The 25,350-nt window shown below is 55.6% G+C and overlaps 1 protein-coding gene and 1 non-coding gene across 2 annotated transcripts; both read left to right on the top strand.

Moving 5' to 3' along the window:
* The first annotated feature begins 143 nt into the window (after positions 1-143).
* Positions 144-15,759, top strand: Abcd1 (ATP binding cassette subfamily D member 1). The gene is made up of 9 exons (XM_003462182.5): positions 144-1,376; positions 3,695-3,875; positions 9,730-10,041; positions 10,454-10,548; positions 12,595-12,740; positions 12,840-12,985; positions 14,400-14,484; positions 14,578-14,703; positions 14,792-15,759. The coding sequence occupies exons 1-9, from the start codon at positions 477-479 to the stop codon at positions 14,991-14,993; spliced, it is 2,193 nt and encodes a 730-aa protein (XP_003462230.2). The 5' UTR covers positions 144-476; the 3' UTR covers positions 14,994-15,759.
* LOC111753823 (U6 spliceosomal RNA) lies at positions 8,726-8,830 on the top strand. The gene has a single exon (XR_002788599.1). It is a non-coding gene; the product is annotated as a U6 spliceosomal RNA (small nuclear RNA).
* Positions 15,760-25,350: the final 9,591 nt, after the last annotated feature.

A 25,350-nucleotide genomic window follows, 5' to 3' on the forward strand; every position in this document is an offset into this window, starting at 1 on the left:
GCCCAGACTCCGCCTCCCGCCCCTCCTCCGCCTCCCGCCCCTCCTCCGCCTCCTCCCCTTCCCTGGCTCGCCCCTCGGGGAGGGCTAGATGGGTGGGGATTCTGGGCCTGTGGCGGAGTCACTGTCGCTTGAGCCTGCCTGCGGAGCGGATGGACGCGCCTGGTGCCCCGGGGAGGGGCGCCGCCGGGCGGGGGTAGGAGGAGGAGGGAAAACGCCCTCACTGCCCGAGCCCTCTGGAGGCTGTGACCTCAGGGGCTGGGGGACAGAGGAGCCAAGCTCCAGCAACTGGGCTGCCCGACGAGGCCACCGCACCAGGTCCCCTGTCACCACCCCAGGGGCCTAGAACGGCAGTCTCAGGGACCACTGCAAGGTTTCCAGTTGCCTGGACAACGGGCTCCGGCTCAGAGCAACAGCCTTTCTAGCACCTGCTTCTCCTGCTGCTGCCTCCGCTGCTACAGCCTTGGGCACCAGGTGACATGCCGGTGCTCTCCACCCCACGGCCCTCGCGGGTGACCACACTAAGGCGCACAGCGGTGGTCCTGGCGCTCACGGCCTACGGAGCCCACAAACTGTACCCACTGGTGCGCCAGTGCCTGGCCCCAGCCAGGGGTCCGCAGGGCCCAGCCGGGGAGCCCACATTGGAGGCCCTGGGGCCCACTGCGGCCAAGGCTGGCATGAACCGGGTGTTCCTGCGGCGGCTCCTGGTGCTTCTGCGGCTGCTGTTCCCCAGGGTCTTATGCCGGGAGACCGGGCTGCTGGCGCTCCACTCGGCCGCGCTGGTGAGCCGGACCTTCCTCTCCGTCTATGTGGCCCGCCTGGACGGCCGGCTGGCCCGCTGCATTGTGCGCAAGGACCCTCGTGCCTTCGGCTGGCAGCTCCTGCAGTGGCTGCTCATCGCGCTGCCTGCCACCTTCGTCAACAGCGCCATCCGCTACCTGGAGGGCCAGCTGGCCCTGTCCTTCCGAAGCCGACTGGTGACCCACGCCTACAGCCTCTACTTCTCCCAGCAGACCTACTACCGCGTGAGCAACATGGACGGGCGGCTTCGCAACCCGGACCAGTCCCTGACAGAGGACCTGGTGGCCTTCGCCGCTTCCGTGGCCCACCTCTACTCCAACCTGACCAAGCCGCTGCTGGACGTGGCTGTGACCTCCTACACACTTGTACGGGCAGCACGCTCCCGTGGGGCCGGCACAGCCTGGCCCTCGGCCATCGCGGGCCTCGTGGTGTTCCTCACAGCCAACGTACTTCGGGCCTCCTCGCCCAAGTTCGGGGAGCTGGTGGCTGAGGAGGCACGGCGAAAGGGGGAGCTGCGCTACATGCACTCTCGAGTGGTGGCCAACTCGGAGGAGATCGCCTTCTATGGGGGCCACGAGGTGGGGCAGGCCAGGGTCCAGGGAGGCCAGGGCTGAGGCTGGAGGGGCAGGCAGCCTGGGAGGGACCAGGGACAGTGGGAATGCAGAAGTGGCCCGGTGAGGCAGGAACTGTCCCGTATGGACTGCCCGCTGCTCCAGGTCACTTCTGCTTCTGTGTTCTGGCTCACCCTGCTCCGGCAGCCAGCCAGGGCCCCTGCTTACTGCCCAGCCTGAGCTGCGGCCCCGGGCCTTTGAAGGCCAACACCCGGCACAGCTGGCTGGCGGACCGTGCAGGCATTATAGACATGACTCAGCCCAAGCCAAGGTTAACGAGCAGGACCCAGCTTGGGGGCCACGGTGGCGGCCGCAGCACTCAGGGTCAAGACTGCTGGGGCCCTGGGCCTAACCGGCTAGGCTGCCTCCCCGAGGTCTTGGGCCAAGGCTGCCTGGCCCCAGCCACCGCAGCAGAACACACTTCCTGCCCACCCCGAGGCCGCCCTGCCCCCAGCGTAGCTGCCCTTCCGCCTAGCTGCGCACACAGCTCCGGGGTGGCCTAGGGGCGAGCGGCAGGCCCTGGGAAGGTTACCCAGGCCACTTCTTCTAGCGCCTGCCCCACCTCTTCCTCGTGCCTGGGGCGCAGCTGCCTTAGGCCAGCTCTCCCTCCTGACTCCACTTTCAGTTCCCCGAATGCGGGGGGGGGGGGGGGGGGGGGGGCCTCCATCTCCCTCTCCCAGGGACTTTGTATCATTGAGAAGCAGCTTGCCTGTCTGATTTTTGAAAGCGCAGCTTGTCCCAGAGCCCAGAAAGGATATCTAGGGCAGTGCCAGATGTCAGATTAGGAGGAAAAGTGTAGCCCTAGGTGGTGCCCCTCTGCCGCTGTCTTCTTCCACCCGGGCTGCAGGGCTTGGCAGGCAGCTGTGACTTTGGGTGAGACGCTTGGCACGGTCCCCACAGCTACATCGAAGGTTTGGCTGGTGCTCCTGCCTCTCCCAGCACGAGCCGGCTCCCAGGCACTCGAAGGGGCCGGGCTCACTCCAGGAATGGGAGCCGGGGCCTGGGCAAGGCCAGCTATGGAAATAGCAGGCTCGCCAGGGCAGGGGCCCAGGTACATCCTGGGCCTCACTGTGGTCTCCCTTGTGGGGTGACAGCTCCCACAGGTGGTTTGATGGCCCTTACTGTACAGGCATGCGGCACCACTGGCAGGTGTCCCCAAGGACACCAGCCTCGGCACAGATCAATAGGTGAGGGCAGACAGCGGAGTAGACTTCTCTGTAGGAGTTTGGTGAAGCTGCCTATTTTTTGTTTGTTTTGTGGATACAGGGTTTGCCATTAATCCAGGCTGTGCTTGAACTTGCTACCTAGTCTAGGCTGGTCCCGATTCTCAGGGACTCTCCTGCCTCGGCCTCTGCGATGACAGGCATGCACCACGGGCGCCTGGGCAGGCTGCTTGTCGAAATCCAAACATGCGCACAACCTCTTGCTGAGAACAAAGTAACTTTCCTAGTCAAAGAAAGATCCTTTATAAGGATCCATCCGGCCCTAGCAGCCCCGTCAGCATGGCCCATGTTCCTGCCTCCCTCAACGCCTCGGGGCAGTGGTACAAGCTTGGACAGGTCACTGTGTCTCTGGGCTCCAGTGTCCTCCTGAGGGCATGAAAGTGACCAACAGTGCTGAGCTGGCATCTGGTGCTGGGCATTTGTGGGGCAAGCCCAGAGCCCTCAGCTACCATGCTACAAACACTTTCCACACTCCTGGCCTCTCCTGCCTGTTTGGGCGCTGCTGCCCCTTCCCACAGAGACACCTGTCCCTTTCTAGTATGCCAGGTGGTGTCCAGGCCAAGGAAGGCCTATATGGTGCTGAAGGGGACTCCTGGATTCCACAGGAGAATGCAATTTGAACTTCCACAGACTGCAGTCCCAGGAAAGCAGTGAGAGATTGGGCCTAGGCAGGCAGAGCTAGGGACGTCGCCTTCTGCTGTCCCTGCTGCCCTTTGCATGGTGCAAGGGGCAGAAGTTCAAGTCAAGGATTCATGAGGTGGGTGAAGCCTGGAAGCAGGGACAAAAGGGGGGCCCGAGAGGCAGCCCTAAGACACGAGCTCGGCAGGGACAGAAAGGTGACTGCCCTGAGCCCTCATCCAGAAGCTACCTGCGGACAAAAAGTAGGGGCCTGGTAAGCACAAGGTGGAGAGTTCAATCCCCAATACCAAAAAAAAAAAAAAAGGGTGGGATGACGATGTCCCCATTAGAGAGGTGACTCCACTCCACACATGGCCCAATCCCGGTCATCCAAGTGGCATGGCAGGCCTGAGCTGCATGTGTCGCTCTCCCTCCCTTGGACAGGTGGAGCTGGCGCTGCTGCGGGACTGCTACCGGGCCCTGGCGGCGCAGATCAATGTCATCCTGCTGAAGCGCCTGTGGTACGTCATGCTGGAACAGTTCCTCATGAAGTACGTGTGGAGTGCCTCGGGGCTGCTCATGGTGGCTGTCCCCATCATCACTGCCACCGGCTACTCAGAGTCAGGTGAGAGTGCGGCCCACCTGCCGACATGCTTGGCATTACCGAAAGTGACGCCTTGGCATTACCAGAAGCAGGTCCCTCTCCTCTGCCTGACTGGCTTTGTCCCACCACCAGTCTGCAGTTGTTTCAGTGCATGTTCAGTCTTTCTGGGGCCACCCTTGTGATGCAGGTCATTGTTCATTTGTAGAGACCAATACTTCCCCTCCTCCTGGGCTTCATTGTCCATGTCTTTCAGGCGACTGTGAAGGTGACTTTTGCATGCTTTTATTTATTTATTTTGTCTTTTGAGATGGTCTCACTACGCAGTTCGTGCTGGCCTTGAACTCACTTTGTAGCCCAGGCTGGCCTTGAACTCAATGATCCTCCTGCCTCAGCCTCCCGAGTACTGGAGTTACTGGCACGTGCCATCATGCCTAGTGCATGGTTTTTGTTATTTATTTATTTTTTGCAGTACTAGGGATTGAATCTGGGGTTGTTGTGCTTAGCTTCATCCCCAGCCCTGTTTATTAACATATTTATTATTTTTTATCTTTTTTGAGACAGGGTCTTGCTTGGCTAAGTCACTAAGTCACCTAGGCTCAGCTCAAACGTGTGATCATCCTATCTCAGCCTCCCAGAGTGCTGGGATTCCAGGAATGCACCACATCATGTGGTTTATGTGGGATTCTTTTCCCCTCTGAAATGGGGTCTTGCTATGTAGCCCAGCCTGGCCTTGAACTCATGCCGATCCTCCTGCCTCAGCCTCCCTCTAGAGTCCTGGCATGATAGGCATGTACCGCCATACCCAGTTTTGTGTGATTTTTATCCTTAGCTGTTGCTTTGATCCAATGGCTGAGTGTGTCAACCCACCTGTGCATGACTGAGTGATTTGTACTCCATCTAGAGCAGCACAGAATATTAAAGAGAGGAGACAACTAGATAAGAAAGAGTTTAATGGGGGGCACGGAGGGAGTCACCACAGAGAAGGCTGTGGCGGCTCTGCAGACAAAGGGCGGGTTCTGCCTGGTGTAGGCTCTGATGGGGAAGGGCTCTGGGCACTGATGTGAGCTGATTTATTTCATGAGAGTGCAGGGAGTTGGGTAAACCTTTACATGCCTGAGCTTTGGCAGACTTTTGGGAGGGAGAAGCCATAGCGGCTTCTGGGAAGAAGGTGATGTGCATTATCAGGGCACTGTTTTGAACCATTGCCATGGTGACTGTGCTTCTCTCAGATGGGGGACCTGACAGTTTCCCTGCTCAGAGCCCTGTGCTTCCACCTCGGTCTTCGCTGTATCCTATTTTCTTCTTTCAGACAAGCAAGAGATTCAGGAGTTTTGTCCTGGGACACTTAATTATTTCGTTGTCAAAAAACGTTATTTCAACCCAATTCCTGAGCTAAGTGAGACTCTGGCACATAGTGCATGCTGTGATCTCCACACTTGGGAAACTGAGGCAAGAGGCTCTCTGCAAGTTCAAGGCTAGCTTATACTACATAGCAAGACCCTTTCCCAGGGGAAAAAACAAAGAAGTTAAGCTGGGAGAGGACCAGCAGCAGATGAGCACTTTCTGTCAGCCCAGGCAGTGCCCCATTGTCTTGGAGCCCCTGCCCCTGCCTGAGCTGTGCAAAGTCTTACCATCTTGCTACATTGCCGGGGCACCTTTTCCCATCGGCCTTCTTGGTGGCCTGCAGTTTTGCTACACTAATTCCGTCATTTGCCAGTGTTCAGCCACCTCAAATGTGAAGTTTTGGGTTTTGATTTTGTTTTGTTTTTGAGATGGAGTCTCACTTTGTAGCTGAGGATGGCCTCAAACTCACGGTAATCCGCCCGCCTCGGTCTCCCAAGTGCTGGGAGGACAGGCGCGTGCCCCTACACCTGGCTGTTGAATTTACTTTTACATGGCAGTGACTATTTCTGTAAGTTGTACTTGATTCTCTTCTAACTGGAAATTTGAAAAGAGAACTTTTCTTTTTCAAATTCAGAACTGGTTTCCAAGTCTTAACTGGCTCAGCTTCAGCCCCATGGGCTCATGGCCTCTGCCCTCTACTCAGACCTTTTGTTATCTGAAGTCCTTCTGCCCACAGGTCGTTACCCTGCGTACTCATTTCCACCTAGGTATATAATACCTTCTTCTTTTTATTTTGATTATGGGGTCTCATTGAGTTGCCCAGGCTGGCCTCCATCTTGCAATCCTCCTGCCTAAGCCTCCCAAGTACCTGGGGTTACAAGCTTGTGCCACCATGCCTGACCCAACTCACTTTAAACTCTTGTTTGGTTTGACAGCAGGAGGGTTTCCAGTCCTGTGCATGTGTCAGCTCAACCTGTTTCCAAAATCCTCCCCTCTGCCTTTCTTTCCCCTGACCCCCAAGAGGAAGGGCTGACTGTCTGGTTTCCAGAAATGCCAGGCAGCTCTGGCCACAGGGAGTGCGGCTGGAGCATGCGCAGTGTGCTCCACCTCAGTGTGCTTGCCTCGAAGCCCTGGCTTCGCTGCCTCGCCTGCCACACCTCACTTCACCTCCTCAACTGCCTCTCTACCCTCGTACTGCTGAGCCCCAGGACCTGGGAAGTGAGGGTGCTGTGCTGTCAGGGAACAGAGACGGCGCTGCCCCCGGGGCAGTTTCGGGAGCGTGGCTTTGCTGGCCTGCCCACTGCAGGGCCGGGTGATGGCAGGAACAGTGAGTCTTTGTTTTGTATTTTTTTTTTTTTTTTGAGGCAGGGTCTCACTATATAGCCCAGGCTGGTCTCAAACTTGCAATGATCCTCCTGGCCTCAGCCTCCCAAGTGCTGGGATCCATCCAGAATATTTTTACACTGCAAAAAGAAAGTGCAGAGCCACTGTGGGTCACTTCCCAGTTCCCCCTCGCCTGGCACTTGCAGTTACTGTGCATTTTTTATGTCTGGGTTCATGTTGTAGGGATGTCTCATAGGAATGGAATTCTGCTGTGTGTTGTGAGTGCCCAGGCTCTTCCACTGAGCATAACCATGTCCAGAGTTCCCCATGCTGGCAGATTAGTCAAGAGGCCCTTGCTTTTTGTGTGGGGCTCAGTCATATGTCACACACATCGCCTCCTGAGCTGTCCCCACCATCTTTACCCATCCATCCATCCATCCTCCATCCATCCATCCATCCATTTCTAGTGTTCAGCCAGCCAGCCATCTGTCCTCATCTTTACCAGTCCGTCCATCCATCCATCCATCCACGGTCTCCATCCATCCATCTCCAATCTTTATCCACGTGTCTGTTCATCTGGGGCACATGGTGGCTGTTGCCCTCTGGCTGTGGCAGGCGAGCAAGGTTTCTCCTGGACCTGTGGCTCACGTTGCTTGGTGTCAGCCTTGTGAGGAGTGGCCAGGCTGTTTTCCAAGCAGCTGTGCCCTTCTATCCCTGTCGCCATGGCTGTGGTTCCCCGGCTCCCTGTGGGTTGAGGGATTGACTTGCATTTCCCAAGTGACCAGTGATTTTCAGCGTCTGGCCGTGAGTTTATTTGCCATGTATTTTTGCTGTTGTTCTAGTTTTTTAATTTTTTTGAGACAGGACTCCACCATATAGCCCAGGCTGGCCTAGAACTCACAGCAGTCCTCCTGCCTCAGTCTTCCGAGTGCGGGGATGACGGGCCTGCAGCACCACAGCCAGCTGTGTCTTTTGTCAAGGGTCTGCCCTGACTATTTGCCAGCACTGGATTGGGGTGTCCAGCTCTTGCTCTTCGAGCTGGGAGGCCTGTGCGTCTCCTGCTGCCTGCCCCCTCGCAGCCGTGCCGCCTGTACACCACTGCTCGCAGTCTCCTTCTTTCCCCTTCCAAAGTGCTGAGGCTCAATGAAGTGCGACTCACCTGGTTTTCTTTAAGACTGCCCAGTGCTGTTGCTGTATCCTAGAGCTCAGGCCAGTTTTCTTCTAAGACTTCTAGAATTTTACTTCCAGCACACTGAGCTGGAAGCCCTTTGGAGTTCAATTTTGTGAGTGACGCTGTCACTGGATGGGCTTTGAGGAAGTCCACTGAGGAGGACAAGGGAGCCTCCCCTGTCCCCTGGTGGATTCTTGCCCCCTCACAGAAGACTTGCAGGACTTGCCAGGTGTAGTGCACACCTGTTATCACAGCACCTGGGAGGCTGGGGCAGGAAGATTGCCATGAGTTGCAGGCCAGTTTGGGCTAATAGTGAGCTCCAGGCCAGCATGAGATACACACCACACCCTGTCTCAAAAAAAGAAAAGAAAACAAACCCACTGAGCCAGATGCTTGGGGGTAAGGCACATTATAGTTGGCATGGGAGATTCCAGTGGTCCTGCGGCCTCAAGACAGGTGACCTGAGCACTTCCTTCTAGGAGACATAGCTACTCACTATGTAACTACTGACTTTGTAGCCCAGGCTGGTCTCAAACTCACAGCAGTCCTCCTGCCTCAGCCTCCCGAGTGCTGGGATGACAGGTGTATGCCACCACGCCCAGTTTTTTGTAGTTTTCTGAACTTGCCAGGCCACAAGAAATCACCTGGTGGCTCTGGCCAGATTTTGACACTCTTCTTTTAATCCCTCTATCACAGCCTCGGTTTCTCTCAGACTAGGGCATCGTTTAACATTATGGGAATTTCAGAAGTCACTGGCACCTATCCTACCCTCTCTCCTTTACTTTCCTTGTTTGCTTCATCTGTGTGTTGGGTTTCTCATACAGAAGAACCCATGGCATCTGGTGATTTCACTTAGCAGCCTGTCCCAAGGCGCATCCATTTTCCTACAATGGCTCAGGCTTACCCTTCTTTAGGACATCGTAGGGCTCCATTGTGTGTAAATCCCACATTGTCTTTCTCCATTCATCTGCTGATGGACATATGGGTCGCTTCCAAGATTTAGCTCTTCTGTGCCACTATAAACATGGGTGAAGTGCTCGCTTTGGCAGCGCACATAGTAAAATTGGAATGATACAAACAAGATTAGCGTGGCCCCTGCACAAGGATGACACAAATTCATAAAGTGTTCCATATTTTAAAAAAGAAATAAACATGGGTGCGCATGGACTACTGCGATATGTCTGTCACTCTTTCAGGAAGATGCCTAGGAGGGGAATTGCAGAGTCTAACAAAATTTTAGGTTTTTTGTTTGATTGTTTTTTTTTTTTATTTTTTGTACCAGGAATTAAACTCAGGCGCTGCCACCAAGCTAAATCCCTGGCTACTTTTAGTTTTTGAAATATGCCTAGAAATGGAATAGCTGGGTCAAATGGGACCTCCAATCCCAGCTTTTTGAGGAATCTCCAGAATGACCTCCACAGTGGTTGTACCAGTCCACACACCCACCAATAGTGCAGGAGAATTCCTTTTTCCCCACAGCTTCTCCAGCATTTGTTGTTGGTAGTTTTCTTGATCCTGGCCATTCTTTCTGGAGTGAGATGGAATCTCAGTGTGGTTTTAATTTGCATTTCTCTAATAACCAATAATGATGAACATTTTTTCATGTATTTATTTGCCATTTGTATTTCTTCATCTGAGAACTGTATATTCATCTCAGATGCCCATTTTTGGATTGGGTCCTTGAATTTCGGGGGTCTGATTTTTTTTTCGAAATTCTTTATATGTTCTAGAAAGAAGTCCTTTGTCTGAGGGACAGAGCACTAAGATTGTTTCCCAGTTTGTGGGTTTTCTTTTCACTATGCTGGAGATTTCTTTTGACATGCAGAAACTTTTTAATAAGAGGTGATTCCAGTTATTGATTTGGGGAAGTATTTCTCGTGCAGTTTGATTCCTGTTCATGAAAGGTGTGCAGATTTCATGTTCTTGGGTTAGCCATTGGGACTGGGTAGGACAAGGGTCGCCTCCCCTTGATGGCTGCAGGTGGGCCAGTGTCCTCTATAGCATGACCCCCCCCATGACCTTTCTGCTCCCACACAGACTCAGAGGCTGCGCAGCGGGCCGCCTTGGAGATGCAGGAGGAGGAGCTGGTGAGCGAGCGCACGGAGGCCTTTACCATTGCGCGTAACCTGCTCACAGCTGCAGCCGATGCCACCGAGCGGATCATGTCGTCCTACAAGGAGGTGACAGAGCTGGCTGGCTACACGGCGCGCGTGTACGAGATGTTTCAGGTGTTCGAAGATGTCCAGCACTGTCGCTTCAAGCGACCAGGGGAGCCAGAGGACACCCAGGCCGGGACGGGAGCTGTGGTACGCTCCGGCATCCGCGTGGAGGCACCACTGCGCATCCGAGGTATGTGGCTCTGCCTGCTGCCCAGCCTGGTCACTGGGGACCTGAGGTGAGCCCAGAGGAGAGGCCAGCCAGCTGCCCCTATGTGGCACTCAGTGGAGTGCGGCACATAGGCCTGGCATGGGAACTACCTTTGTTTGGTTTGGTTTTGATTTTGGAGACATGGTCTCACAAGGTAGTTCCGGCTGGCCTGGAACTCAGGGCGATCCTTCTGCCTCAGCCTCCCAAGTGCTGGGATGGCAGGCTTCATGCCACCTCACCCAGCTTGAAGGTGGGGCCAGCAGAGGTCTGCTGAGGAGTAGGCGCTGGGCTCGGGTTACAGAGCACGCATGGAGCAGCCCAGCCCGGGCTCTGTGCTCAGCTCCTGGAGGCTGCACTGCTTCCGGAGCTCACCCTCCCCACCTCCCCTCTGCAGGCCAGGTGGTGGACGTGGAGCAGGGCATCATCTGCGAGAATATCCCCATCATCACACCCACTGGAGAGGTGGTGGTGGCCAGCCTCAACATCCGGGTAGGTGGGCGGGGTGGGGTGCCTGGGGAGACACCTGCACCTCCAAGCCTAGTCCTTGGCCTGGCCCGCTGGCAATAGCCCTTGTCCCCACATCTGTGTGGTAGATGGGACAAGGTCAAGGGAGAGACAGCATGTCCCTGACAGTGCCTGCCAGGGCAATAGTTGGGGCCAATGACAAGGCTTGTGGTTGCCAGAACTAGCCAAGGGTTACCCACATTTGCAGGCCCTGTCCCTGCTGGCTCCCTAGCCTCCCAAAAGGGTCAGACCTGGGACTTCGGTACCCCTGCAGCTGCAGGCAATGACACTACTGCTGTCCCTAACTGGCCCCAAGGGTGCCCAGCCCAGGGCCCTGCCGTCCACTGTGAACAGCCCAGCCCAGGGTGTGTAGTAGACACAGAGCTGTCCCCAGAAGTGTTCCCATCCCTTCAGGGGAAGGAGAGGGATTGCCAGGCCCGGGGTTGGAGGTGTGCTGCAGCTGGAGACCCGGAAGTGCCAGGACCAGGGGCAGGAGCAGAGCGGCGCACCCAGGGCTGCCTACCCTTTAAGAAAACAATTTTATAGAAAACAGGTTTTTGGGGCTGGGGATTTAGCTCAGTGGCATAAGCACCTGCCTTGCAAGCAGGCAGTCATGAGTTCGATCCCTGGTACTGATAAAAATGAAAAAGACAAAAAAAAAGAAAAAAAAACAGGTTTTTGTTTGGTGGGGGACTATTCATTGGTTTTGTTTTTTGTCTTTTTGAGACAGGGTCTCACTGTGCAGTTCAGGCTGGCCTTGAACTCACTGTGTAGCCCAGGCTGGTCTCAAACTTGCAGTGCTCCTCCTGCCTCAGCCTCCAAAGTACTGAGATGGGGGTTGGGGATTTAGCTCAGCAACATAAGTGCCTGCCTTGCAAGTATGTGGTCGTGAGTTTGATCCCTGGTACCGATAAAAAAGAAAAAAAAAACCAAAGTACTGAGATGGCAGACAGGCATGTGCCACCTCATCCCATATACTTTGAACTCTGTGCTGGGTGCTGGAACCCAAAGATAAAGCAGGGGCCCTGCCCTCAGCGTCTCTGGTGACCTGTCCTCAGGTCATGCTCTCCCTGTGTGCAGCCTCCCTCCTGTTTGTGGTCCTCACCGTTGGCTCTGCCTTGAGCCCCACCTCCAGCTCTCCTCGCCAAGTCACTGTGTTGCCCGGCTGGGCTCAAACTTAAGGTCCTCCTGCCCCAGCCTCCCAGAGTGTTGGGGTGACATCTCTGTACCACTGCGTCCAGCTAAAACTCCCTTTCTCTAGGGACCCCGATAATGTTGCATGAGGGGCTGTGCCAGCATCCCACCAAGCTATTTTAACTAGTTACATTTGTGATGATCGCATCTCCACACAGGGTCGCTCCCTGGCCACTGGGCCACAAGACTCCAATATATGAACCTGGGGCACACAGTTTGACCCATGTCACTGCGTGAGGTGAACCAAAGGCCCAGTCAGGAGTCCTGTGCCTGGTGTCACTATCTGTTGCTTTCACAGATAAAGAAGGAAAGGACAAAGGGCACTGGCACTGGTGGCACTGGGCAACCTCTGGCCCTGGAAGCCTGGGCACCACGTGCCAGTCACGGGTGCTGATGGCCTGCAGAAAAGACAGTCACCCACCACTCATGCGACCTGGCGTCCTGTGGGGACTGTGCTGTGCAGGAATCGTGGCAGAATGCAGGATGAGCAGGCCTGGGAGATGCTGCATGTCCTGAGACATGCCCATCCCTTCCTCTTGCACCTACCCTGTGCTCTCTGGACATGTTGAGCCTTAGGGTTGGGGCCAGGTCCCACTCATCTGCCACCTCCTGGGACAGGACCTGTCCCTGTGGCCTGCCACCCCTAACCAAAAGATCCAACCCAGGCATTGTGGTATACACCTGTAATCCTAACACTCAAGAGGCTGAGGCAGGAGGATCGCTATGAGTTCAAGGCCAGCCTGGACTGCATAGCGAGACCCTGTCTCAAAAAACCAAAAATTAATCAGTTAATTAACTTAAAAACCAACACCTGCCCGTGGTGCCACCCTTCTGCAGGTGGAAGAAGGCATGCACCTGCTCATCACAGGCCCCAACGGCTGTGGCAAGAGCTCACTCTTTCGGATCCTGGGCGGGCTGTGGCCCACGTACGGTGGCGTCCTCTACAAGCCCCCGCCACAGCGCATGTTCTACATCCCGCAGAGGTGAGGCCTCAGAGCCAGCTGCCAGCGGGCCGCACGTGGGGTGCCTGTGTGTGGCCATCGCCTGGGAGCTCATGGCGACACCCCACCTGCTCTCCACAGGCCTTACATGTCTGTGGGCTCTCTGCGCGACCAAGTCATCTACCCGGACTCGGTGGAGGACATGCGCCGCAAGGGCTGCTCAGAGCAGCAGCTGGAAGCCATCCTAGACATCGTGCACCTTAACCACATTCTACAGCGGGAGGGAGGTGTGTGTGACCGCCCGCCCTGCGCCCCTTCCCCGCAGGCAGTGACCCCAGGTGACACACATCCAGAGACTGCAAAAAGGGGGCTTCCTGTAGGGCACTCGCCCCATTGGGAGGCTCCCCCCATTAACCCTCTCTCAGCAAAGACAGCTCTGAGCCAAGACCTGCAGGTCCCTGAGTGGTCACCCCATTTGTGAGCCAGGGGACACCAGGACAGAGCAAGGGACCAGAAGCCCTTGAGACGGCTTAGGCAGGGAGGTGACAGGTCAGCCAGCGTTGCAGCAGGCCGGGGCTAGGATGTGATGCTGCTGTGTTTGCCCCCAGAGTCCACTGTGTGGGGAGGGTGGCAGGGCTGCTAGGGACAAGATGGCCTTGGGCAGAGCCCTTCCCTCAGCCCGCTTGGAGTGTGGCAGGGAAGACCAGGTGCCGGGCCTCCACCTCCCTTCCTGAGGGACCCCAGGCAGCCGCTCAGGGCAGGGCAGGGGCAGGAGGAGGTCTGCCACTCGCCGGGCCTTCCATCCACCCTTGCCCTGCCCTGCCAGGCAGCTGCCACTACACTTGTTAGGACTGAGTTTGGCCGGGAACAGGGCCTTCTGTCTCTTGGTCTTGTTTTCTTGCTTTGTTTGTTTGTTTGGTTTTGAGACAAGGTCTCACTATGCGATTCAGGCTGGCCTTGAACTCACCGTAGCCCAGGCTGGCCTCACACTCACAGCAGTCCTCCTGCCTCAGCCTCCCTGGGATTACAGTTGTGCACCACCAGGCCTGGTTTCCTTCTGTTTTTCAAAGACAGTTCCACAGGCTGCTATGCATGTGACACACATGGCTGCGGGCTGCCACCTACCAAGCCAAAAAGCAGGGCTTTCGTTCTGAGCTGCCAGGTGCCCTAGCAGAAGGGGTGGCAGGAAAAGAGGCACCTGTGCCTTCATGTCGTCTTTCCTCCATGTGCGCGTGTCTCTGTAGCCTTATCTAATGTCCCCTGTAGCCGTCCTGTTGGATTCTGGCCACCAGCCAGTGGATCTCTTTGCCCTTCCAGTCACCTTCCAAATGCCGTTGCATGAAGGTATGGGTAGGGCTCTGCAGGCCTTCCCAACTCCCTTCCTTTCTTTTCCTCTCTCTGTCTCTGTCTCTCTGTCTCTCTGTCTGTGCAGTTCAGGCTCACCTTGAACTCACTGCATGGCCCAGGCTGGCCTCAAACCCACTACAGTCTTCCTGCCTCTGGCTCCTGAGTGCTAGGATGACAAGTGTGTGCCGCCACATCCAACTCCAGCTCCTTTTCAGTTATCAAAGTACCACAGACAGACAGGGAGACAGGACACAGGGCAGAAGCAGTTCACGGGCCAGCCGCTCTGGGGTCAGAGGTGCCCGAGTTGGCCCCCGTAGACACCCCACCCCTACCTGACCGCTCACCCCTGTGCAGGTTGGGAGGCCCTGTGCGACTGGAAGGACGTGCTGTCGGGGGGTGAGAAGCAGCGCATTGGCATGGCCCGGATGTTCTACCACCGGTGAGGCTGGATGGCCGGGGGGAGGGGGCGGGGGGGCGGGGGGAGCAGGGGCGGGAGCAGCCTGGGCCAGCCCGTCCCCTCCTGCACCCCAAGGCCCAAGTACGCCCTGCTGGACGAGTGCACCAGCGCCGTAAGCATTGACGTGGAGGGCAAGATCTTCCAGGCGGCCAAGGATGCGGGCATAGCATTGCTATCCATCACCCACCGGCCCTCCCTGTGGTAGGTGCCCTTGGGCTTCAGCCTGCCGGGGGAGGGGGGCAGCCTGGTGGGGACAGAGCCACAGCCAGGTCCTGCCATGTCCCCGCAGGAAGTACCACACGCACCTGCTACAGTTCGACGGCGAAGGCGGCTGGAAGTTTGAGAAGCTGGACTCGGCTGCGCGGCTGAGCCTCACGGAGGAGCGGCAGCGGCTAGAGCAGCAGCTGGCTGGGGTCCCCAAGATGCAGCAGCGCCTCGAGGAGCTGCGCCACATCCTGGGCGAGGCCACTGGGCCTGGCATCCCCAGCTGAGTGCTGGGGGGGGCACTGCCGCCCTGCCCTGCACTGCCCCAGGCTCTCGGATCACATGAAGGAACTGACATCCCCACCTGTCCCCGCCACCAGCCTGCCTCCCTTCCCAGGAGAGCGGGGACCCAGCCTCGGGCCACTGTGACTGCCAGCACCAGGCAGCAGATCTTCCCTCCACTTGGCTGGGGGAAGTGGCGCAGGGCTGCAGGCTGAGCCAGCAGATGGAGCGGAACCCCCAGACCTCAGCTCACCACCACCAGCTAGAGGACACCTCCCTCCTGAGACTCAAATCACGGCTTCCCAGTCTCTGTTGCCACCCCTGGCCCTTGGGGCACCCTTCCTGCCACCGACATAGCAGAACAGGGCCGGAGCCAAGCCCTGCGCCAGTGTCTTGCTGTCCACCAGGGGCCCTCAGGAGCCCCCTGGAATGGGGGAGGAGCCACAGAAAAGCAGCCCCGCCCTTCGCTCCTCCTCTGCCTGATGTGCGGGCTTCCCCATGGCCAGCAAGGCACGTGACCAGGCTGGGCACTCCCAATAGCCACCAGTACCCCCACCCCCACCAGCCTACACTGCCAGTTGCCACTGGGGGGCGCGCGCCACCTGTCTGCTGGGAGCCCGGGCTCCATAGCCCCAGCTCAGTGCCAAAGAGGGGTCCCAGGGAGTGCTGTGTCACCAGAGGGAGACCCCCACCGCGTGTGCCTTTCCCAGGCCCCAGGCCCCCAGGCAGGGCGACCTCAGTCCCCCTAGTAAAGCTGCTGTGGAAAATGCACTCCTGCCTGCCTGCTTCAGTGTGGGGTACTTGGGAAGAAAGCCTGGGGAGAAGCAACAGCAGCATCCCAATCTCCCCAGGATGCGCTGAAGGACCTAAGGAGGAAGAGAGTGCTGGCACATGGAACAACACCGCACAGGCTTCGATGCACAAGGACGGTGGGCAGCTGGTGGCGTAGGTGGTTGCCAGGAGGAGAGAGTGCTTAGGGGTACAGCGTTCCCTTCCGGAGGGAAGGTTCTGGAACTACGGGGGGGTGACGGGAATTTACTAGACGCTGCTGGATCCAACAGTTAGCCAGCAGACAGATGCAGGGGTCGTGGCTAGAGGGGTGATGGACAGACAGGGTGCATTGAGAAGGAGGGGGTTGAGGGGTACAAGGATGATGACAAGCATACTGGGTGCCTGAGGGAGCCGGAAGCAAGCATTTGCCCCTGCAGGCATCCAGGGACAGAGGTGGCACCCAGAGGGGCAGGCCCATGGCCTAGGGGGTGGCAGATTGGGAAGCCGAAAGTTGTCCCTATGTCTCTTTCCAAGATCGCATAACTTACTAGTACCAGCATGGAGGCGTGGGCCTACCATCTCAGTACACGGGAAGCCGAGGCAGGAGGATCACTTGTTTGAGGCCAGCCTGGGCTACCTAGTGGAGACCCTGTATCAGAAAACAAAAAAAAAAAAAAAACATTTTTAATCATCATGCCTGAGGTCACAAAGGAAGTCGCAACAGATAGAAAAACAGTTGGTGTCACACAGACCATACTCTTCAGCTATAGTAGAATTAAAAATTACACCAGGCATGGTGCACACACCTGTTACCCCAGCACTGAAGAGGCTGAGGCAGGAGAACTGCTGCAAGTCCCAAAACAAACCAAAGCATAAATCAGGAACAAAACTACAATGCTGCCCTTGCATTTGTTTGCATGTTTTATTTACTTATTTAGGGTGCTGGGGATGGAACGCAACACCTCCCGCCCACGGGGCAAGCGGTCTGCCACTGAACTGCACCCCCTGCTCCGCACTCTTCTTTTCCCTTTGAGGTAAAGGTCCATCTAGGCAAGCGCTCTGGCACTGAGCTTCATCCTCAGCAAGGTGGGGGTTTGTCTATACTTCCCAGGCTGTCCTTGAACTTGCCATCCTTCTGCCTCAGCCTTCTAAATAGCTGGGATTGCAGGCACATGGTCAGAACACCCAACAGCCCTAGAAATTTAATTTAAAAATCACAATTCCAAATAATCTGTTGGTCCAGGAAGAATTAGAAATAACTCTAAATGGCCTGCAAGGAAAAGGTAGGGCCAAAGTCCAAGCTGGACTTCCAAGGGTACTCACGGCTGCCTCAGTTTCCCTGGATTCCCCCATGGCGCAGCATGCGTGACATGCAGTCCTTGCCTGCAGTGTCCCCAGAGGTTGATGGAGGTGTGTGCTCAGTGAGTCGTGGCACCCTCATCGTTTTTTTGTCGTTGTTTGTTGATTTTTTAAGACAAGGTCTCACTATGTAGCTAACCCAGGCAGGCCTTGAACTCACTGTGTAGCCCAGGGTGGCTTGGAACTCATGATGATCCTCCTGCCTCAGCCTCCTGAGTGCTAGAATTATAAGTATGCACTACTATGCTTGACAAATACAATTTTGTTTTTGAGACAAGAGTTTCACTATGTAGCCCAGGTGGGCCTTGAACAAACACAGCCCTCCTGCCACACCTGCTCCTTTTTCGTTTTTTGCTTCCCAGCTATGAGGCAGAGCGATTTTGTTCTTCCATACCTTCTTGCTGCGAAGCTCCCTTGCCACAGGCCCAGCGTGAAGGGGCTGGCTCCTTGTGAACAGGAACGTCCCAAACCCAAAGCCAAAATAAACCTTCTATGTTTGGAAGGTGATTGTCCCTGGGATGATGCTACAGTCACAGAAAGCTGACCAACACAGCCTGCTTATGAGCACCAACTCAGCAAGAGCTCCCAGCACAGCACACCCAACCTGAAGAAAGCAGGAGGCCCCAGCACGGGGCACAGGCCTGTCCTCCCAGCACTCTGGGAGAGTAAGGCAGGAGGACCCCAAATTGGAGCCCCACCTGGACAATTTAATAATTTAGCAAGACCCTTTTCAAAATTAAAAAATAGAAAAGGCTGAGAATATAGCTTAGTGTAACAGTTCTGGGTTTGAACCCCAGTACCACAAGGAAAAGAAACAGCAGAGCCAAACAAAGCAGAAGAAAGAAAGTCAAGGCAGCTGTGGTGGCTCGCAGCTGTCATGCCAGCCTGGGGAGGCTGAGGCAGAAGGGTCCTGTGAGTTCAAGGCCGGCCTGGGCTACATAGTGAGACTCTGTCTCACAGCACAAGGAAGAAGGGAAAGAAGGCAGCAGAGGGACGTGAGCAAGACAGCAGCAACTCGGCACTTACATGGAAAGCAGGAAGGCCGGTAGCGCTGGAAGGAAATGAAGCTCCCTTGCTTCCCTTCCTGGCGGGACTGACAGACATCCAGGCAAGGTGGTGCCAGGCTGTCATCCCAGCACTCAGCGGGCGGAGGCAGCAGGCTCTCATGAGTTCAAGGCCAGCCTGGCTCTACAGCGAGTGCAAGACCGGTCTGCACTACCTAGTCAGACTCTGTCTCAAAAAATGGATTAAAATAATGTTTATTAAAAACAAATAATTATGCTCATGTAGGTAACATAAGAAAGAGATTATGTGTAACATTCTGTTTCTATAATGTTTGGGAAGCTGGGCAGGATGGCGCGTGCCTGTCATCCCAGCCTTGAGGCAGGAGGGCAACGTGGGGCCTAGTGCAGGGACAGTAAACGCACCATACCCCCGCTCCGCAGTACTGGGGATCAAAGCCAAGACCTGCACATTAAAGCATCATCCCCAGATCTTCTTATTTCTTTTTCATCCTTTTCTCTTGTGAGAGTCCTTGGTGGCCTGCAGTGGGGGAAGCAGCCTTTGATCTACCTGGTCGCCCCATGTCCAGCAGGCCTCTCGGATCCCCACGGCTCTGCAACATTCATCTGGGACATGAAGGCTCCTGCCTCACTGGCCCCCACTCCACTGGGTCCTCATGTCCGCCAGGCCCACTGCTTTCCCCTTTTATGCACCTGCCTCGGCTGCCACCCTGGGTACCTTGGGCCACCGAGGACTGTGGCCAAAAGCATCCACTCAGTGAGGATTCTTGGCCTTTCAATTTTGAAAACAGGCCAGGTGTGGGGGCAAACCTGTCTTCACAGCACTCGGGCAGCTGAGGCAGGGCAATCGTCCTGAGTTCCAGGCCAGCCTGGGCTATACAGCAACATTCTGATCAAAAAACAAACAAAAATTTCAAATAGAAATAGTAATACTACCTAGCCACCCCTTTCTGGTACCTACTTCCAATAACTGAGAACAGGATATGGCACACCTGTATCATAGCAACCATTTTCGCAGCGGGCAAGAGGCAAAAGCGACCCACATGTCCACTCTCACGTGAACGAATGAGCCAGAAGTGGGGTACAAGCATGAGGGAGTAGCATTCAGCTTTGAAAAAGGAACAAATCCCCCCGGCCACATGCTTGAGCCTGGAGGACAGGCAGCCAGGTGAGGCAGACACCGCGGGGTGTCAGATGCTTTCACTTTGAAGAGGCAGAGGACAGTGAGGCTCACCAGGGCCAAGTGCAAGGGCAGGGGAGCTGTCGGGGCACACGCAGTTTCCTGTCTGCCCAGTGGGAGCTTCTAGAGACCTGTTGCATGGCAACGACTGCCTGTTACAGAAGCATGGAGCTAGAAGGGCTTTCCAGTTCTGGGGACTGGACCCGGGGCCCCCACACTGTGCTCCATGCCAGCCCTTTTTCTTTGGAGACTTGGTTTAGCCAAGTTGCCCAGGTGGGCTCGAACTTGCAATCCCCCTGCCCCTGCCTCCCAGAGCACTGTGTTTCCAGATGTGCACCACCATGCCAGGCTTGCTCTGTGTCCTTTACCCTGGTAAAAATCGACCTGAAAAGAGCTGAAAACCAGAACACTCCTACAGTTATTAGAGAAATTGGATGAACAGTTTAAAACTCATGGCACGAAGGGCAGGAGGCTGCAAAAACAAGGTAACTGATAACCATGCAGAAGATGGGGTGTCATCCCCACCTCACACCACACACAGCCACGCACTTTCTAGGTGGCTGAGGAGGGACCCAGCTGTGGAAACCGGGAAAATATTCCAAAAAGAACACAGGACAATCCTAAGCATCTTGGGTAGGAAAGGAATTCTTTTTTTGCTTTTTATTTGTATCAGTATGTGTTTGCAGTGTGTGATGATTGCATTCATTGTGGGGTGATGGGGGATGGCACATGGAAATTACACAGCGTTATGGCTTGTGTCTACTGTCCCCCCAGAGCCTCAGGTGGTCATAGGTGGGGCTTTTTTAGAGGCACCTGGATCTAGAGTGTGCGACACTGCGAATGATCCACAGCACAATGCTAGGATGAGGGACGCTAGAATTAAGGGTGTGGGTGCTGCCCATCCTGAGCAGCCTAGATGAGATAAAAAGCATACAAAGAGCTGTGGTTGTCCCTTGTTGCGATGTCACATTTTGCCCACCACAAACTGTTTCCCCCGTGCTGTACATGTCTGTGGTGCCGCCCTGCCTTGCAACTAGCTGGTTACGAACTGAAACCTCTACAAACTTTGAGCTAGAGAAATCTTCGCCCTTTAATTTTGGGTATTTCATTTCAGCAATGAGAAAAGTAACTAAGACACGCATCGTGAATCTTCTTACATCCTCTTCCAGGAATTATCTTTTCTTTGCTTTGTTTTTTGAGACAGTTTTTGCTATGCAGTTTAGGCTTGCCTTGAACTCAATATTGTAGCCCAGGCTGGCCTCGTATTTATACTGATCCTCCTACCTCAGCCTCCCCAGTGCTAGGATGACACGTGACCAACACCACACCCAGCTTCTTCCAAAAATTCTTAAGACAAAAATGAGCAACCATAAGAGCAAAGCTCAATAGATACTATTGTATTCAAATGAAGAGCTTCTCTTCATCCAATTATACCAGGAGCAAGCTCAGAAAGTCAAACAAGCCCTTTCTAGAAGGAAGAGAAACTCGGAGGCAGAAGCGCCATTTCCCACTGTGAGGGCAGAAGCGCCCCCCACACGGCAAGGAGGCGGTGGGCAAGAGTGGCCAATAGCTGTCCCAAGGCGCAAGATGGCCACACTTGCCTGGCGTGCGTGGGAGGGGACTGGCCATCTGCAGGGTTCACACATCGGGCTCTTCTTACATAAAATGCTCAGCAACACTAAGGAGGCTGAGACCGGAAGACGGGAAGACTGACCTGAGATCAAGGGCACCCTGGGTTCAAATGATGGTATCATCTGTGGGTGGATTTGTTTCCTTCCAGAGAGGTGACCAGAGAAACTGGTGATACCATATTGGAGATGTGTGTCCTCCTGAGACCACCAAGGAGGTGTGCATTGGGGTGGTGGGGACATGGGAGGCACAGAGACAAGGAGAGGCTGGGGCCGGGGTGCTGCTGGAGGGACAGCACTTCTGGTCCAGCTGTGTGAGCCCCCACCCTCCTGGGGCTCTAGACACCTGTGTGGCCCCTGCATAGCTGCCTGGGCTACCCCTTTGCCAGGCTTCCTGCACATGTACCGTTTCCCTGTCCCTTCCCATTGGGGAGGGGCGCCTGAGATAGGGGCCGTGACCCAGAGACCCAGAGTGCAGCCCCGGTACCACCTTCACAGGGCGCTCTGCATGCAACAGACCTGGGAAAGTCACTTTCTTCTAGGCCTCACCTTCTCCCTTTCCTTGCTCTTCCTGTGTGCAGTACCAGAGATCAAACCCAGCCCATTTGCACCGAGTTCCATCCAAGGCTGTGTTTGAGCTTGGGATCCTCCTGCTCCAGCCTCTTGAATAGCTGGGATGACAGGCATGTGCCACCTCAACTTGCTCTCTATACCTCATTTCTTCTCTGAGCATGTGGCAAAGAGCCAGGCATCAGGTGGCTGGGTACTCGGATGGCAGCATGACACCCTGAGCCCTTGTACCCACAGCTGGTAGGCCTTGAGGCTTGGGTCCACCACCTTCCCCAGCATGAGGGAGCCACGCACGCACCGCCAGCCATTCCCTCCTGTCCACACTGGGGACTCTGGCTAGGGGGCTCCTACATTCTCCTGCCTCAGCCACCTGTACCTTACCTACCCAGTAGCAAGCGTTCAGGTGTCCTGCACTGAGTGGCACACCTGTCTCCATGCTGCAGCCACTCCTGGCACAGCCTCCTGCTTTCTCCCCACCAGGACCACCAAAGCTGTTCCTAAGGCACAGGAAAGGTAGTCACCAAGCCTCTCCACGATTGTTGCTTCAGTGTCCCCAGCCCCTGCCAGGCTCCAGCCAGAAGAAATCCTGGTGCCTTCCCACATACCACTCGGACACATCGACTGTGTGCCCTCCTTCCTCAGGACTGCCAGGAGCAGAAGTCCAAAGGGGCCACAGGTCAACTCTTAACCTAGCTGTTCACTAGCTGTACTATTTGTGCAAGTTTCTGAACCCCCATGCCTGTTTCCCTACCAAGAACCAGATTGCGCATGTGTTGGGAGCCGCGTCTGTGATAGCTCGCCTTGCGCGGCGGACGTGCGGCCTGTGGTAAAGAGCAAAGCCTGAGGTAGATTACCCCTCCCATCGAATATGTTAGTTTCCTGCTTACCGCGTAAACAACCCGCTCAACAATATAGTCTGCCTGGCAACTGATGATGTTAGCCAATCAGCTTGCCTTGCTTACTTTAACATGATTGGACACTGTACCCGTATATATACCGGTGCCACCCCTGGGCGGAAGAAGAAGCCAGGTAGAAGCCCAGAAGTAAAAGCCCAAAAGGAGCCGCGGAGAGCGGACCGGTAGAGGCTTTGGGGCAGACTGAAGCACAAAAGGAGCCGCGGGGAGCGGACCAGAGGAGGCTTCGGCTGGGAGCGATCCCAGGGCAGGCTGTACGGAGAAGGAAAATAAAAGAAAAGGTTGTCCACTGCCAGACTTTGTCGTGTGTCCTTCCTGCCGGCCGGGAGCGACATCGACATTTGGAGGCCCGCACTGGGACTGATCACCCCCGAGACGTGGAAGTGGACAACGCTCCAGTACAGAGCTGCGAGACAGGTGAGTTGGGGATAAGCCTGGGCTCTGGGTGGCGCGCACCTACAGGGCTTTTAGACTCCCCTCAGGCTCACGCGTAAGTGGCGGATTCCTTGGGCCTCACGCGGTGAGTAACATATTAAAAGATGGGAAACATGCTAGGTAGCAACACTAAGAGCGAGGGTGGTTGTGGAGAAAGCTCTCAAGAGCTTACAAAAGTACGCAGGGTATCTGAGCAGGCCCAGTCAGGGAGCTCCCGAGAGGGGTCCGTCAAGGGGAACAAGGATGCTAAGGAGGAGGACGGGGCTCTAGCCTCGGAGTCGTCTGACTCCGAGGACGAGGGAAAGTTGAATGGCAAGGAGGCCAAAGAGACCAGCTGTCAGGAGCCTAAGTCGCTCGATAAGGAGTCGCAGGGTTCTTTTCCAGCGTTGCCCCGCGAATTGCGCTCTGCTCAACCTGGTCTGCGGAGGAGTAGAGAGCTCCTGAGCGCTCCCCGGCGCGAGAGGGAGGCGAAGCCTTCCGCCCCACCTTGGGGGCCGTTTCCGGAGGCGATTCCTCGCCACGAGGCGGCCGCCTGGGAGCTCTCTCCCCTATCGCCAGAACAGGAAGTGATGCATGGGCCCCCATTTTCCGCCCAATCACGGCCGCTGTCTTATGCTCCGCCGCCGGCGGGTCGGTATTTTTACAGGCGGCTTTGGCAGGGGGGACGCTTGTCTCATGAGGTACATCCACCTGGGATAGATAGTGGCCCCTACGGGATATTTCCTGTACAAGTAGCTATGGGCCAGGGACGCAATGTATGGGAGCCTTTTGAGATAAAGCAGATTAGAGAACTTAAAAATGCAGTTACAACCTTTGGGCCGACTGCGCCTTACACCATTGCCATGCTGGAGAATCTGTCTTCTGGGCCCCTCACCCCCGCGGACTGGATTCAGCTGGCAAAGGCGTGTCTGCCCTCGGGCAGTTACCTGGATTGGCGAGCCTGGTACGCAGAGTTCTCTGCCGAGCAGGCTGAGAAAAACGCCGGTCGAGGAAATGGGGCTGGGGATTTAGCTCAGCGGCATAAGCACCTGCCTTGCAAGCAAGCAATCGCCAGTTCGATCCCTGGTACCAATAAAAAAAAAAAAAAAAAAAAAAAACGAAAAAGATAAAAATAAAAAATAAAAAATAAAAAACAAAAAGGGGGAGTAAGCCAAGGCCTGCCTCCAAAGGCGCGGTTATCTATGGCATGACAATGGATGGGCCCGGATCCAGTGGTCAGCTGGAACCAAGGCGCGGTTTGTGTTTTCCCACAGGAACCGGGACGAGAACCACTGTGGATACCGGAGAGACTGACACGGGCAACAAAGCCCTCGACTGAAGATCAGACCTGCCCTACTGGAGATCCATCACAGACCAACCAATAAGATGAATAGAAATAGCGGTAGCCCGAAATAGACAAGAAGATCCTCAGGCATATGCATGGCTTGCTCAATTGGCCCACGACCGAGTCTAGATATGGCGGGCATCCCTCATTCTCCTCCATAAGGTGACAATACACAGCAGGGTAGGTGAGTCAATGACGGGTAAGAGCGTGCCTCCCCAGCACGACTCGACCTAAGCCAGGCCCTACCCCATCCTGCACGTAAGCCGCTGGACTGTTAGATGCTGCCCAGGTCTAAATTTCTCTCCGAGGGGATTTCTTTACGGAGAGGAAATGAGTGCAAGCTTGTGTGCATCCAGGTTCCGTCCAGTTTGTGCCTGGCCCTAGAAAAAGGACGAGGGCCTCAGGGCCTTGGCAGACCATGGCATGGCCAACCAGGGTCTAAGCCAAGGACCTACGGTGGGCCTACACATAGGGCATAAGCCTCTGCACCCAGTCCAGGAAGGGCTACGATGCGCACATTCATAAAAAATAAAATAGGGGGAGATGTTGGGAGCCGCGTCTGTGATAGCTCGCCTTGCGCGGCGGACGTGCGGCCTGTGGTAAAGAGCAAAGCCTGAGGTAGATTACCCCTCCCATCGAATATGTTAGTTTCCTGCTTACCGCGTAAACAACCCGCTCAACAATATAGTCTGCCTGGCAACTGATGATGTTAGCCAATCAGCTTGCCTTGCTTACTTTAACATGATTGGACACTGTACCCGTATATATACCGGTGCCACCCCTGGGCGGAAGTAGAAGCCAGATAGAAGCCCGGAAGTAGAAGCCCAAAAGGAGCCGCGGAGAGCGGACCGGTAGAGGCTTTGGGGCAGACTGAAGCACAAAAGGAGCCGCGGGGAGCGGACCGGTAGAGGCTTCGGAGCGAAGCCCGGAAGGAGCCGCGGGGAGCGGACCAGAGGAGGCTTCGGCTGGGAGCGATCCCAGGGCAGGCTGTACGGAGAAGGAAAATAAAAAGAAAAGGTTGTCCACTACCAGACTTTGTCGTGTGTCCTTCCTGCCAGCCGGGAGCGGACATCGACACGCATGTCCACATGACACTCTATGTCCAAGTGAGGCCACCCACGAGTCCACTCGTGGCCCCAGGGGCCACAGCATGGAAGGT

The sequence above is a fragment of the Cavia porcellus genome, unplaced genomic scaffold (assembly GCF_034190915.1).
Source record: "Cavia porcellus strain 051 isolate PalLab524CR breed Dunkin Hartley unplaced genomic scaffold, mCavPor4.1 scaffold_3, whole genome shotgun sequence".
Lineage (NCBI taxonomy): Eukaryota > Metazoa > Chordata > Mammalia > Rodentia > Caviidae > Cavia > Cavia porcellus.

What these genes read in the sequence shown, in the direction of transcription:
- Abcd1 (XM_003462182.5), top strand. Translation starts at nt 477, where the DNA reads ATGCCGGTGCTCTCCACCCCACGGCCCTCGCGGGTGACCACACTAAGG. An exon ending in GGCACCACTGCGCATCCGAG is followed by an intron (nt 10,042 to 10,453) that starts GTATGTGGCTCT and finishes TCCCCTCTGCAG; the next exon opens with GCCAGGTGGTGGACGTGGAG. An exon ending in TGGCCAGCCTCAACATCCGG is followed by an intron (nt 10,549 to 12,594) that starts GTAGGTGGGCGG and finishes ACCCTTCTGCAG; the next exon opens with GTGGAAGAAGGCATGCACCT.